The sequence below is a fragment of the Cinclus cinclus genome, chromosome 13 (genome assembly GCF_963662255.1).
Source record: "Cinclus cinclus chromosome 13, bCinCin1.1, whole genome shotgun sequence".
NCBI classification, from domain to species: domain Eukaryota; kingdom Metazoa; phylum Chordata; class Aves; order Passeriformes; family Cinclidae; genus Cinclus; species Cinclus cinclus.
This window is the reverse complement of record NC_085058.1, coordinates 1182457-1197925: the sequence shown is the minus strand read 5'-3', so window position 1 is coordinate 1197925 and position 15469 is coordinate 1182457. Positions and strand designations below refer to the sequence as shown.

General features: G+C 38.8%; 1 protein-coding gene across 2 annotated transcripts in view; it reads left to right on the top strand.

Moving 5' to 3' along the window:
* The window catches only part of CIB2 (calcium and integrin binding family member 2), a 37275-nt gene that overhangs the window by 20581 nt on the left and 1225 nt on the right, over window positions 1-15469 (top strand). For both annotated transcript variants that reach the window (XM_062501094.1, XM_062501093.1), the window contains exons 3-5: window positions 2973-3084; window positions 9717-9864; window positions 9950-10145. In XM_062501094.1, coding sequence (XP_062357078.1) covers window positions 2995-3084; window positions 9717-9864; window positions 9950-10145 — 434 coding nt within the window. In that variant the 5' untranslated portion in view covers window positions 2973-2994. The remainder of the gene's footprint in view (window positions 1-2972; window positions 3085-9716; window positions 9865-9949; window positions 10146-15469) is intronic.

Below are 15469 nucleotides of genomic sequence, written 5' to 3'. Positions count from 1 at the left end.
TAAAATGATACAGAATCACAGCCTTAATCCTTGAATGTTGCACATGAAGCATAGACATATACCAGTACCTGTGGGGACATCATCAGTTAATGAAATTTGCCATTCAGCTTATCACCATGTTCCCTCCCACTCTCACTTGTGGCAGGGAAGACACTGCCAGTCTTTCATTTCCTATTTCCATGCCAAGTAAATGAGGAATTCTGCTGACAAAGACAGCACATCCAGGAGTGGGAAAATGCTTCTGCACACATCCAGAAGAACCTTTTAAAGGAAATACAGCTTCAGGATCTGTAGTGGTTACTGCTGCAAAGTCTGCGAGGCTGGTCTGGGGCTTCTGAATACACCTGATGGTCTGTGTATTATAATGGCAGCTTTTCCAAATCTCTGTGTGTTCAGACAGCACTGTGAAACCCTACATTGCCTCCCTGACAAGGTATTAGTGTTTCTGTGTGTAGGACAGATCAAAGAGCTTGAGGGTGTTTTCAGACATGCTTTTTTTGTGAAGGGCATGCTGAGTAAAAGGATCAAAAGCCTTTTTTCTAGGTCGTAACTGCTCTGATGTGTCCAGGTCACCTGAAGAACCTTCTGCTTCTCCAAAACAGGAGAAATATCAGAGCATTTGCCAGAGCTTTGTTTCCTCTCTATTTGCAGTTAGGAATTAATGTTGTTGAGAGATGTGAGAGAGCAGTCAGTAATGGGAGCAGCATTTGGGAAGTGATTACTGAGTCTGACTCACAGCATTTGTCATAGTGCACAATAGTGCACATAGTGCACTACGAGGTGCAGTGAGGTATTGCATGCAGGCAGGAGGGTTATGGGAGTGAATAACCCCGATGTCTGCTGAGCTTTACATGGTGCTACAGAGTAATTGATCAGACATGTACTGTTTCCTTGCCAAAAAGTAAGTGCTCACCCACTGTAGCATGAGTTATTCAACTAAATGGGAGTTGTGGGGGAACTCCTGCAAAAAGGACTACGTTCCTTGTGACAGCTGGTTTTCTTGGCATCCCATTAAGAGGCTGAAGCAGGCCTGTTATTTTTTTTCTACAAGAATCCAACATTTGATTCTGGCAATCCAGAGTATTGTAAAACAATACATAGTGTCCCTGAAGAACTTTCCAGCATCAAGATCTTACAGAAGGAAAAGGTGTTACTGTCTCTTAGTTGTTTAGTTGGTTGGGATTTTTGTTTTTTATCTTGAAGGATAATGGAGCAAGTGCAAGATACTATATTTTGGGTATAGGGAAATCTTACTTTTCACTGTCATCAATTCTAATCATGCCATGTGATAAAGCTATTACAAATAAGAGTTGCTGGATCCTTGCAGATAAAAGCATATGGAAGATGTGTTTTATTGCTGTAATTTAGTTTGCACGAGTTAGATTAGAGCCAATTCCTCCAGACTCATTTGGATGTTCTGGTGTGAAATCCACTCAGGCAGAAAGCTCTTACCTCCACAGAGCTTTGACTGATTTGGGGAATTAAACAGCAGAGTTAGTTGGGAGGAAAACAGGGTGTGAGAGCTGCCCTCAAACCTGCAGTTAGGTACCTGCAGGTTTTTGTGTCCAGCACCTGCCTTCCAGGCGGTTCTGGTATCTAGTCTAGAGCTGGGAGGTGTATCCTTCTTTCAGCTGCCAAAGGGCATGGCTGAGCCTCAGTATAAATAGATTGCAATTTCTGACAAGGTAGAGAATTGTGTCAGCAAGAAGTGGCAGGTTTACTTTGCAATGATATTGCATTTTATAAAGAGACAAGTCTAATATTAGCTAAAGTACAAAAGGAAATCTTGGCAGTTAAAAGAAACAGGGATTGTCAGCTCCTGAATTTCCAAGTGTTGTCTACAGTGGTCAAGTTTTGCTAATAATAAGTGCTTAATTTTCGTGAAGTCTAGAACACCATTTCAGGATTCTAGCTTTTAAAAAAGTAGGTAGCCCATAGATAGATATTGGACTTGAAATTTTGCTTTCTTCTAAGTTTTTCTTTTTAAGTGCTTTAATCTGCTTTTTCTTTGTATTTAGAAGCATCTTTTTAGCTGCTATTTACAATGGAGAAATCAGTTGTTAGTGAGGGAAATGGCTATTGCATCTTGAATTACACAGTATTTATGAAATGTCAGGGTGAGCTCTGGTGAGTAGCTGAAATGTGCTGAGATCAATGGATATCCAGTTTCTGGTATGGCAAAAATATTGCTGTGCAGGGTGAAGGCATCAGTTTCCTACAGTGCAGAAAAAATGTGTTTATGTGTTTCCTTTCATGTGTTCTTTGTGGCACATCATAATCATAAGAAAACAGATACCTGTAGATGATTTTGTCCTAGTTTTTGAGTTTATTTACACACAGGAATCTGCAGTAGTTCATTTGGGTGTGGGGTTGCTTAGCTAAAGCTGGGGAAATTAAGGAGTTGCTGAGCTATTGCTTCCTGTATTACTGCTTTGTTCATGTTCTGCTGTAAAAACATGGTAATTTCTATGTGTAATTGTTAGTATGCCTAGTGAGTAGGCAGGATTTTTCATTAGAAGGAAAAGAAGTCACAAGATACAGCTTTATAATGTATACAAGTAGTACTTGTTCCCTCCTGAGAGATCAGAATACAGTGTTGGAGCATGACAAAGGGACAACTTTCTGTCCTAAGCAGTTTATGAATCAGGTGTATGACTCAACTTCCACATATGAGAAGAATTGCTTGGTTCAGGTCTTGTGCACACATTTAGGCAGTGCCTGAATGTTCCATACACACAGTGTGAAGCTCTGCTCAGTTACAGACCTTGAGAAACACGTGGCTGCTGGTAGCAGTTATGCTGGATGCTGCATCAAAACCCTCTTTTTTCTGAAAGATGGGAATTTGGTGGGCTCAGACTTGTGCACTAAAACCATTGTTTAGAGCTGCAGGACAAATTTGTACCTGATTACTGCCTGAATGGAATTGGTTATTTAGAATTGGTTATTGGCTGTTTATTTCTGTTTGTTTACAGGTTGCATGGCCGATACCATGAAATGGCACCAAACGTTGTGCCCATGGACTATACAAAGGACCCAGATGTTAGACTACCTATGCAGCTTATAATAAACATGCCTGAGCTAAAGGTATCACTTCTGACTGCTTGCAAACTGTATCTTAACTTCCGTAGCTCATCTGTCAGATTGTTTGCCAAGATTGATATTCAGAAGCACTGTGGCATGCTGAGGTCTTCCCCTTCCCCTACTGATAAAGGGCAAAACCCAGCCCAGAAACTGGAAAATATTTAGGTGAATGTATTTCTTGCAGAGATGTTTGAGGTAGATGTCAAAGGAAATGAATAGGAAATGAAATTAAATTTAGCAATCTTTGCCCTTTGTGTATATCCCCACAGGGATTTCCATGTGAAGAGCTGGTTAGAAATCCAAAGTTCTTACCTCAGCTTGTTCATAGGAAATTTGCTAGCTGTGTGCAGAATATTGCTAATAAAAAGTAAAGGTTTTCCCCTTTTTTTCTCAGCTACCTGCGCACAATAAATATTATTTTTCCTAGTTATCAGGAGCTTTCATTTTCATGGGGGCATTGCATGGCAGGAAGTGGAGAAACTGTCCATGTAACTGCAAATGAGAGCGGTAGTGATGCGGCAATCAGTGCAAAAAAAAATTGAGACACTATTTGTTTTTATTCCCAGTTCAACAATTTATTAATTTATGGTTTTAACATGACAAATGTGGTCTTTCAGCATTTTTTTAAAGAGTTCATTAATTGTGTTTTGTCACAGTCTATTTTTTACGTATGCTAGTCAATTCATGTCTATAAATTGCTATAATGTGGAATCAATTATGTGTTCAATCTGATAGTTGTGTGAAGCATTATTAAGCTTTTTAAGAGCAATGCTATAAAAACCTTGTAATTGATGGCTTTCCACTTAATTTTAATGACCTAGTAGTTCTTCCTTGGTGTTGTATTTTTTTTCAAATATTTGATATTTTTCAAGCAGAAGCCGTGCTTTAAAAATTCAGTTGTGGAGGACGCAAAGTCAACATGAAGTGAAAAACAGTTGAGTTAGATTTCAAGTTGAAGTTCACAGAACTCTTTGTTCCTTTAAAACCACACTTGTTGTAAGTTTGATTCTGGGATAATATAATTTATTGAACAAGAAGCATGTTTTGTTAAAGTATGTGTGTTAAAAAGTGTTTGACCAGCACATTTCATGGAAATGGAAACATTAAACACATGCAAACATTTAATTCAATAGAAAACCTTGAGAAAATTTTTGTCCTTCAGTTATTCTTCAGACTCTGATTTAGCAGATACCTATGGGTTCCTGAAGAAGCTGAGAAATAATTTAGAATACTTCTTTGCAGTAAGCATGGGCTTCTTCAGCAAAATCTGTTTATGGTTTTTCTAATGGCATCAGTATTACTTAGGGTTTATGTTATCATCTCTGGGGTCTTGATAGCACAACATGAAATCCTTTGGCACAGTTCTTTGACTGCTCAGAGTTTTAACTGCCAGACAGCTGAGAATTGCTTTGTGACAAATCAAAGCTAAGCTTAGAAAGTGAGAAATTATCACACAGAGTCTTTTTGGCTTCAGTGCTAGAAGATGGAATGCTTAAGGAACAGCTCATTCTATGAAAACTTTTGAGACAGAAGGCCTGTGGTACTGAAGCTGGTGTACAAAGCAGAAATTTTATACAGGTTCATATTTCGATTGAGATACAGGAGCATATCTTACTACCTTAGCATACTTGGGTGGTAATTAAAGACTTCCTAAGAGGCTTCCATGTATGAAGTGGATCATAATCAATTTTCTGGCACCACAAGTCTGTGAGACTTTCTGGCCCTGCTTCAGAAGATGTCTCCAGGTCACAGAACTTGACTTTATGAAAGTAACAAGATAAACTCAGTGTTGAATTTTATACAAATTCTCCCTCAGGTGTCCTAAGTCTTTGGAAGAACCTTAGAAATACTGGTGTCAAACCACTCATTTTATTTCAGGAATTGCAGGAGCTCACAGAGAAAAGTACTTCAATAGCTACTGAGCTTGTCTCCAGTAAAATCCCAGTAAGAGGAGACTTTTGCTTAGGTCTTATTCCACAACTCTTACAAAACATTGACACTAAAAGATGTTAAAACACCTGGGATCTTTGTTGTGAGCTGGGGTCCATCTTGCTCGTGCAGTGTCCTGTGGGCATCTGTGCAGACAGGATGGGGGGAGAGAGGCTTTCCTCAAGAGTTTGTTTTTGAAACAACCTAGGTACTAACTTCAGCTCATACACTAAGAAAAAAAATCTTTAACCTTTGCAACTTGACCAGACTAACAAATCATTATGGTGTTTTCTTTCTTCAGTAAATTTTCATCAAGGTGAAGACAAAGACAACATTTACATCTTAAAATAGAAATAAATGACCAAAATGTCTATTGAATTCTAATAAAATTAGTGCTAATTTCAAAGCACCTGGCTTTTTTCATATACACATTACATTTCTAGTTACTGGCAATGTTGAGCTCAATACCACTGCAGGTTCTGACAAACAGATAGAATCAATAATGCACTTTTCTAAATTAGATTCTGCTAATATAAAGAAAGATCTTTACCTTATGCATTAATGTTTTGAGCCAGGTTTGTTGTGTTTCAAGGAAAAAATAATGCTGATAAGCATTCACTTTAATTGGTAATGAATTATTCACTAACTCCTGATTCTTAAAAGTTGAAAGTCAGGACAAGAAATAAATAAATAAAGAAGGGGAAGGTACTTTGAGTTGATTAGGTCTACCATTACACTGAAGTTAACAGAGCTACTTTACTCCATCAGTTTCATTGCAGTCTCTGTTCTCTAATTTTCACAATCTTGGTTACACAGGGACCAGTCTAATAAATTAACTTTGGGGCATCTGGACACCTGTGAGATTGCAGTAATTAATATTGCAAAACTGTAGCCATGATATGGACTGCTCAGTGTGGGACCAAGGAGAAAGTAAAAGTGTTATTTTTTCAACTTAAGACTGGTTTCAGTCATGTTATTGCTGTCATCGCCCCTGGGCTGCAGGTGGGGATGTAAGAGCAGGGTGATTGATCTTCCCAAGCCCCAGCCCTGCTCTGGATGACCTTTGCCTCCAGCTCATCTCATCATCCTTGCTGCATTCTGTGAGTTATTTCTAGTTATGATGGGATGTTTTACTCCCTTCAGAGCACTCTCCCCACTTCTCTGAAGTCTGTTTATCTGGGCATGTCAGCTGTGTGTGCTCAAAGTGCTGTTTTGTCTGCATGGAGCCCAGACCTGCAGCATTGTCTGTGCACCCCAGGCACAGCTGGGCATCACTTCTTGTCCTAAAGCCTCATCTGCCCATGAGGTATTTCTAGGAACCTGTAGGTGGGTTCTGGGAATAGTTAAACAATTCTTATACAGCCTGAACCTTTGGGGTTTTGGCTGTTGTGACATCAGTATAGTCATTGTTGAATGTGTGCTGCTTTCTGACAGAACAAAATGTCTTTTCTATTAAGACATAAACTTATCCATTTAGCTTTGTTTTAGCCTTGGTTTCTGCAGGAATTTCTTAAACAGTAAGAACAATTTGGCCACTTTTATATTAATGTTTGTCTGATAGAAATTATTTTTTCTTCTATTGTTTTATAACTCCTGAAATTTTAGAAAGGTTAGTTTTAACCATTGCTGAAAAAGTCCTGATTAAAGCATCCAAAAGGATTCTGACTTGCAATAGTCTGCAAAACAGCCTGCTTTGTGCTTTTAAATATGTTCTCTAAAATCAGTGGGGACTTACATTCAAATGCAAAAGGGAAAACCATCGTTCTGTTTCTGCGGATATGAAAATTAAGCAGCATTTTGTAATGACTCTCCAGTATGTCCAAATTAATTATCTTGACCTATCTTTGAACTTCACTTGCAACCTGTTATTTTCAAAATGCAGTCATCTTGTGGAAGTAGGATTGGATGCTGGAAATTAATTCCTCAAGCTGCAAAACAGATAAGGCAGATGGCTACCAGGGTACTTTGCTAGTCTGGGATGGAAACTATAGGACAGGGGAGTATAACAGGGGATTTAGCTGCAATGCCAGTAATAAACCCTCTAACAGTTGGTTGGATATCTAATGGCTGTGTTTTACTGTAAGCTGTTGTAGGTCTGTATGTTGGGATGGATGCTGTGTGAGATTTAAAAATGCATGGGAACACAATTATCTGGGTAAAAGAAATGCTCCTTACAAAAATGGATTGCACATTTAGGATCTCTCAAGCCACAACAGCAACAATATCAATCTGCAAAACAGCAGAGTTGTTTTCCAGCTTTAGCAATTCTTTATTGCTTCTGTCTCCCATCTAATTTTTATCATGAGAGTAATGAAAAAGCTTTTTAAGACAAGTGTAAGTTTCTAGTTTTTAAAGGAATCTTTTCTCAACAATTAGTGCTTATGGGAAAGCAATCTAGGAAAGAGCAATATCATTTTCCCCTTTACTCCCTTCCCCCATGGCTCTTCCTTGAAATATGATGGAACCCTAATCTGTGCTCTTTAGAGTAGAGGTAATGAAATTACAGAAAGGATGTGAAAAGTATCTGTGAAGGTAAGCTAATACTTTCCATTGTGTAAGCCACAGATATACTGCCTGAAGACACATAATATGAGAAACTTAAAGGAAAGAAATCAATATGAGGAAAGATTTTATTTTTCATTTTGGTTTTAGAGATCCATTGGCAAAGAGTTACTTAAGAAGTATGCTTAGGTTCATTTAATTCATTCTTAATTCAGCTGCATTTTCAAGATCTCTGGCATGCCAAATAAATAATTCTTCTTATGCAACTGCAATATGCTTATTGGGTCACTGAGATCCTGCCCCAGCCTTCCTAAAGCACAAAGTCCTGGGCTTGATATTCACAGCTGATAGGGATATTTGCATCTGTGTGCTCCTGCTTTGTTACCCAATGCTGCTTCTAAGATGTCAGCTTACTACTCTTACCATGACACTTACTTCTGATCAGGTTTGTTCCAAAGAAAGCTATACAGCATTTTAGAAATGAAAAGTAAATTTCTAGCATGTTTTGATGTCCATTCTGATGCTTGGCATTCTCAAAAATTAAACATATAACACCATTTTTGGTGTACTTTTAGGAAGAAATGGGCCTTTTTATATATTTCAGCCCAAATGAATCTTACTTTGGCTTATTTATAAACTGGCAATTTGGAACAATAGAACCAATTGTTCTTCGCTGCCTGTCTGTGTGTGCATATCCCACGAAGAGGTGTATGTGTAAAAGCACAGGTAAATCCCACAAACAAATGTGTATTCCCCAAATATTTCCAGGCACATTTCCAGGCATTTCAGTGAGATACTTTACCCTGAGCAGTAGCACAGATGCGCACCTGCTGTACCTACACAGCATTCACAAGACATCAGTGATCACTACCTATCCTTTTACAGGGAGGTTCTCTCAGCCATCTGCCTGGGTCTGGGCTGTTGTTTTTCATTCTCAGGCTCTGGAGAGATGGGACCCTGCTGCTTTTTGAGACTGTTTTTTCTCTTCAGGAATCCCTCTTTTCTGTTCTGTGTAATTTGGTTTTATCTGGCCTGGTTTTGTCTTCATCTGAACAGTGAATTTGTTAATCTCCTATCCTTTGAAATGTGTAGTCCTGTTCCCTCTTGGGTATTCCTTCAGTCATCAAACCCTGCAGGAGAATTTGTATTTAGTATTGGCTATTTTAATGGGCTGCCCTTTGAGCCTCAGGGTCTGTGGTCCCTACTTCACCTGTCCATAAAAACAGCCTTCTTCCTGGTCATTGCTTTTTTAGCCTCCGCACTTATGAAAAAAATGCATTCTATAGATGCTTTGTTCTATGTATGAATTATCAAAAAAGAATTCAAGTAAAGTGAAAAATAATGTTTTCTGGTCACTTGTCTCTCAAATACACCTGTTTTTTGAAATTTCATTTACAATAATTGGATGGTTTAGGAATACTTGTTAGGTAATTAAATTTGCAGGAAAAAAATGAAATTTAATGGATATATGATTGAACTTCTTAGATTTCACAGTACTGCTTCTTTAAAAGCCAAACAAAATGCTGCATTCATATTAAAAATTGTGAATCTAATATGCCACCACCACAACTGTATATGTTTATGGCTCAATATGTAAATCAGTGTCTTGGCTTCAGATAAGATCTGTAGCACAGATGAGATGCTGCTCACAGCCTAAGTGATGTTTGTGTTCTGTTCATATTCAGCTGAATTAAACTGATTTTCCAAGCTTTATCGATGCAGCTACAAATTAATGTTGGGGTTTTGTATAGCTCTGAGAACAGCTCTTGATTTTTACTGTAAAAACATTTGGTTTGGATTTCATAGTAACAAAGCAGGTTTTCTCATGCATGCTTGTGTGTTTACGGTTTTAGAATATTGTCCTATTCTAAGGTACTAAAAATTATTTCAGGATCATCTTCTGTGGAGATTAAATTTCATTTAAATCTCTGGAATTTTTAGTCAGTCCAACCACAGGTTGGACATTGGTATGTATCAGTGAAAGTAAAATGCCAGAAGTGGTACTCTGCAGCAGCAAGGATTGCTGAAACTTCCTGCTAAAGCATACAAATGTAAGTTTTTGGATGCATTTTTGGGGGAAAAATAGGAAAAAATGTCTTTAAAGAGCTAACCAACCCCAACAACCATGCAATTAAATATTCTTTATCAGGTAGTCTGCAGGTTTTTTCATGTTCGAGATATCAATCTGTATATGTCTTTCACAGGAGAATCCCTTCAAAGAAAGGATTGTGGCATCCTTCTCAGAAGATGGAGAGGGGAGCCTGAGCTTCAATGACTTTGTGGATATGTTCTCTGTGCTCAGTGAAATGGCTCCCCGGGAGCTCAAAGCAATCTATGCCTTTAAGATCTATGGTACTGTGGAGGGGCTCGCTGTACTTCTTGTGTTTGGAGTCCATGAGTGGGACACGTGGTGATCTTTGGTTCTTCTGTTGTTTAGATTTTAACACAGATAACTTCATTTGTAAAGCAGACTTGGAAAAAACTCTGAATAAGCTGACCCGGGAAGAGCTGACAGAAGAGGAAATCACTCTGGTTTGTGAGAAAGTCATAGAAGAGGCTGACATGGATGGTGATGGGAAATTAGGATTTGCAGATTTTGAAAACATGATTTCCAAGGCACCGGACTTCCTCAGGTATTATTTTAAGAAAAAGAGAGTCTCTTGCATACTTGCAGGTATTTTTTTAGGGTATAACTGTGCAGTCTAATACAAGAAGTGTCAGACATAAGTGTTTTACTTGAGAACTGACTAAGGGATGACTTCTTACCTAACTCAGTTTACTTTTCTAGGGCATTTTCCAGTTGTCTCCTAACTTAAGACTAAGAACTCAGTGACGTTTAATTATCACCTTTCCTGCTCCTCCACCCCTCTTGGTGCAGTTCAGGAAAATATTTTGATCCATTATCAGCTCAAATTCATGTTTTTCTTAAGCCTATGGCAAGGATCCCAGCTGTCTGTGTAGGAATTTGTGTAAATACTGTATACATGTTCCAAATACACATGGAAACACATAGATCTCTTTGCTGAGAAAGTGATGGGTTTTTGAAGAACTGTCAAGTGTCCTGCAAAACACAGAACAGTATTTCTTTCACGAATGAAACTCTGAGGAAAGACATTAGAGCGATTCAGCAATAAAGCAGGAGCACATGATTCCTGTGAACCCTGAGATACATCAGCTTCTGGAGAGGAGACACTCAATGTGAATGTCTCTTATACATCTCAGGTGTTCCTTGGCTAATCAAGTGTATCAATGGAAACCCTTCTAGAACAAGATGTATATCATCATTATGGTATTATCAGTAGGTATGCTAATATTTTGTTTACAGCTATTTCCAGCTAAGAAAACATTCTCTTTATACTGCTGTCCAGCAGAAGCTGCTGGGGTCAGGTAAAGTTTCCTTTAATCAATCAAAAGGCTGTGCTGCTCCTACAAATCTGGTGGAGAGCAGTGATCAAATGTGAAGAATTGAAGGCAGGTCTGAAGATTCAGCAGAAGCTGCAGTTTCACAAGTTTCCTGTGTCATGACTGATTTTACTGCTGTGTTGTAGAGGCTTGCAAACCGCTGACTAAGAATTCCAGCTGAGGATGCTGTGCAGTCCAGTAATTTCCTGAGAAAGTTGCAGAGAGGAATGTTTGCCAGTGTAGCTTTGGAATAGCTGTCACAGTTATTTTTCTTTTCCGGTATGGTGATGTTTTGGGAAGATGAGGAAATGAGTAAAAATTACTGAGTGCCAGGTATTCAGCAGGGCAAGATGATGATTAAAAAGTGGGAAGAAGTGAGATGTGTATTTTAGATTAGGGGAGAGAAAGTGCAGGGTACCAGTAAAATCAAAGGACAAGGCTAGCAAGCACTGGAAGACTGAGCATCCAATGGCTCAGCTTAAACACAGGTCTTGGAGCCATGTCTGGGACAAAATACTTTCTTCATGTTTAGGATGTCAGTGTGCATGTTTAAGGTACATGTTTGGCATCCCGGTCATGACTTCCCCCTCCCTGCAGGTTCAGGAGTTTAGCTGGACCATGGGATTCATCTGTGAAGTCCTCAGGCTTAAGAGCCTCCTGATGATGTAGAGAAGGGTCTCCTTCCACCTCCTAACCAAAACACTGGGTTAGAGCCTCTGAGCAGGCAGTTTATTCATAACAGCAGCTTCTGTGGGGATAACGGTACAGAGAAAACCATTTCTTGGCTGGAAATATATGTAAAGAAAATATTAGAATCCTCTGAAGAATCTGATGTTTCTCATGGTTCAGCTACATGTGTCTTTGAAGCTATACTGGAAAATGAGAGTGTAATGGAAAAAAAGTCTCAGAGTTCAGAATGCATAGGTTCTCTAGTTTGGTTTCTGTTTTAATCTGAGTGAACAGCTGCAGGAAAAGAAAGTGACAAGGTCAGGAGACTACTTTTATCCAAGCCAATTTTTACATGGAAGATTTGATACTTCTGCCTTACTGTGGTTTACTGTTCATTTTGTCTGTAAAGGTATATTATTTTTTAGGATATTGTTCTCTTTTTCCTGTATGCACTGCATCATAGCCTGACATATTTGTTAATACTGAATTTCCTGTTCTAAGGAACTTATTCCAGTTTTTAAAATACTGTGTAAATATGAATTCTGAAGAGAGATTTAACTTTTGGAATGAGATTCATTGAAGTTTAATGCCACAATAGGTTTGCCAAAGTCTGACTGGGACTGAACCTAAACAAGCAGTCTCTGGCAGAAGCCAGTGCCAGCCAGCAAGTGACAGACTTTGTGACATGGGACAGGAATGCAATTCCTGTAGCTGATCTCTCACTGCAAAAACCCCAGTTCCTGTTCATTAAGTTCAATTGTGCCATAGCAGTCTTGGACACATTACCTATTCATTTACTGAACAATGCTTTGTTCTTACATCTTTGTGAATTAATCTCCAGCTCTATTCCTGGCCTCTCATTTTCTTCTCTTCTGAGTCTTCAGCTGTAATTGTTGTCTTAAATGATAGCCTTGGGCTGTGTGAACAGCCAAAGGGCAAGCAGGGCTGTGCAGGTTCACTGGGTAATCTAATACAGAGCATGCAAAGCACAGGAAGTGTCTTAATGGCATATCACCAGCCTATATGCCAGTGGTAAACTGAACTAGCTTCTTACTATTGCAGGAAGATATAAAAACATGTTTTCACCTAAAATAAATTGTCCATTTGACTTCTTGAACAGATGTGTGGAAGAAATACCAACCCATCAATGTCCAGACACAGTCAAATTTAATTTATTTTTGCATATCTCCATTTTTTGTGCCCAGTTGAATGCATTCCAGAATTTAAATTCAAGGAAGTCCAGAAATGTAAAGATTTACACTTCCAGCTGCTCAGCCACTATGAAAATGGAACACCCAGGAACCAAAGCAAGTAGCCACATTGAAAATTATTGCCAGTGAGCAATTGGAGATGATGGATAAATGCAATTTGCAGGGATTTTGCTGTGAAGCCATGGGCAGTCAGTATTTCTGAATATCTGTTCCCAGAATACCATCCTGGCACCTGGTATGAGGACCTTCTGAAAATGCTGAATAACTGGAAAGGTCCCAGATGATTTTTATCTGTAGTAAAGGATTTTTAACTCTGTTCATTTCTTTTTCTCCCCATCAAAGCCACCTGTTCATATCATAAAAGGAGGAAATGTAGGATTGCAGGCAGTTAAGTTTTATCCCTGGATCTGCCATTGCTTGAGCAGGTGATCTGTAGGAAGCCACAGAACACTTTTTTCTCTCTGCTCTCATAGTAGGGCCAGTGCTCACCTGACTTGTGACAAATATTGAGAACTTTCATGCAGCTGTAAATGATCATCATCATCAACAACATGAGATTTGAAGTTACTGAGGAGGAGTATCATCTTTACTCTGTGGAAAACCCTTGAAAGCCAGATTCTTATAGCAGCATGCACTCAGGTTTTGAAGCATGTGTTGGGGTTTTTAAGGTGTCACATTATGACACCTACTTAACATATGCAGCCAGCATTAACTTTGGCAACATGATCCAGACTTTGACCTACTGTGAGCTGGAGTTCATCCACGCTACATTGACTGATTTTCCTTATCTCATCACTCCTTTCTCCAACCTTTACTTAATGACCCTGTGTAGGTTTAATCTCCTACAGACCTTTGCCAGCTCTGTGCTGCTGTCAGGCAAATGAAGATGCAGTAAAGTCCGTTGCTTGATTTGCACTGCTGTCATTGAGGAATTTTATCCAGACTAGAAGAAAACACTGTTAATCATTAACCAGGGAAGATCTATACAGTTGGCTGTTATCCAAGTGCTGGACTAAGCTGTAAATGATCATGACAGTTACTAGCTCAGAAAATTTATCCCAGTAGTTTTATTTCACTCAAAATTGTTATCTTTAAGAAGCTGCTTGTAGTTTAATGGAAGCCTTGGCAGATTGAGCTGGCACCAGCTAAGTGTTCTGTTCTACAAGACTGGTTACATTTTCCACAGGAAATTGTTTTATAAATCATCCTGGAAGTTTCAGCTTATTTGAATGCCTGAGGGTGAAGCATGCTGTAACAATATGTGATGGGGTTTCAGAGGAATATGGCACTAGTAGTACCTGGGAGCTGCCAGAACCACACAGGGAAGCAACACATTGAACACTGGAAATGCAGTATTTCTGAAACTACTGTGGGCCTTTGCCCAGCCACCATGAGATGTTGTGGCCCCAGTCTTACCAAATGCTGAAGTAAAGAAAGCTCCTTTATAGGGAATGTGCATCTCATAAGACTGTCCCAACATGAAGATTAATTAGTTCTTAAGAACTAATATTAGAGCTAATGACTAATTGGCAAGAGATGCTTAACAAAGAAACAATGGAAGGCAATAATTTTTGTCAGTTTTTCTTTTTTTTCCAGAGCATTTTAGCTACTTAGTGAAAAGCTGAATCTTTAAAGGCCAAAATTACACTCTGATAAAAGTAGAACATTTTTTCTAATAAATAGATTTCCAGTTAGGTGGATTTGGGTGGATTTTTTGGGGGAATCATGCCTCAAGTGTTTTCATATACAATGTGGTGGATTTTTAGCTCCTAGATATTACCTGCATGGGAGTTACATTTTTAAGAGCTTGGATTTCTATAGTCTCTGGACATTTCTTGAATTGTGAACAAGATATTTGTAAATTTTTTTTTTTTTTTTTTTTTTAGAAAACACAGTGCTTAGGCTGCTGTGCCAGGCTGCTATGCAGCATATCTTTTACTGTCACCCAGATTGAATAAGCTCCTAGAGACAAAGTTCCTAGGGACCATGGTGAGCACGAAATTTTATCTCCTCCAAATACATAGCACAAGCTTCCTTTAGTGAATTTCTGATTCAAATCTAATAACTGTAATTAAGTTAGAGTATTCTTTTGGTAGAACAAAATCCGAAGAATGTGCATCCAGAAAGCCTGCAGCTTCCAAATGTTCCAAAAAGGTTTCTTTCAGTTTCTTTCAGCCGAAAGATTTTTTCAGTTTTCTTTCAGTCAGGCGACAGAAATACAGGATTTACATACAAAATATATAATAATCTAATTTCAGTCAGTCAAGAAAGCAACAGTCATGACACTGAGCAGGTTATTGCCTATAGGCAGGGGATTTCAGCGCACCCTCTTGAAATTGTTTCCCCCTGTCCTGCTGAGATGCACGGGAGCTCTCCTGAAGCCTGGTGGCATTGTAAGCCCTGCTGCTTGCCTACATTGAAGAGCAAATAGAGGATAAAAACCAGGACCTCTTTGGCCCAACAAGAGAAACAACTTTACTTGCCTGATTTCTCTTAGTTAGGACCTTTTGCTGTGCCAAAGCAAAAGTCCCATTGCGAAACACTTAGCTCTGCTCTACATGCAATAAATTGGGCAGTTTACACTTGATTTAATCCAGTATTGAGCTTGGCCCTTGATTTAACATTTTCAGAAGATGAAATTTTCTCCCATGAGATTTAAATCTTCTTAAAGCATG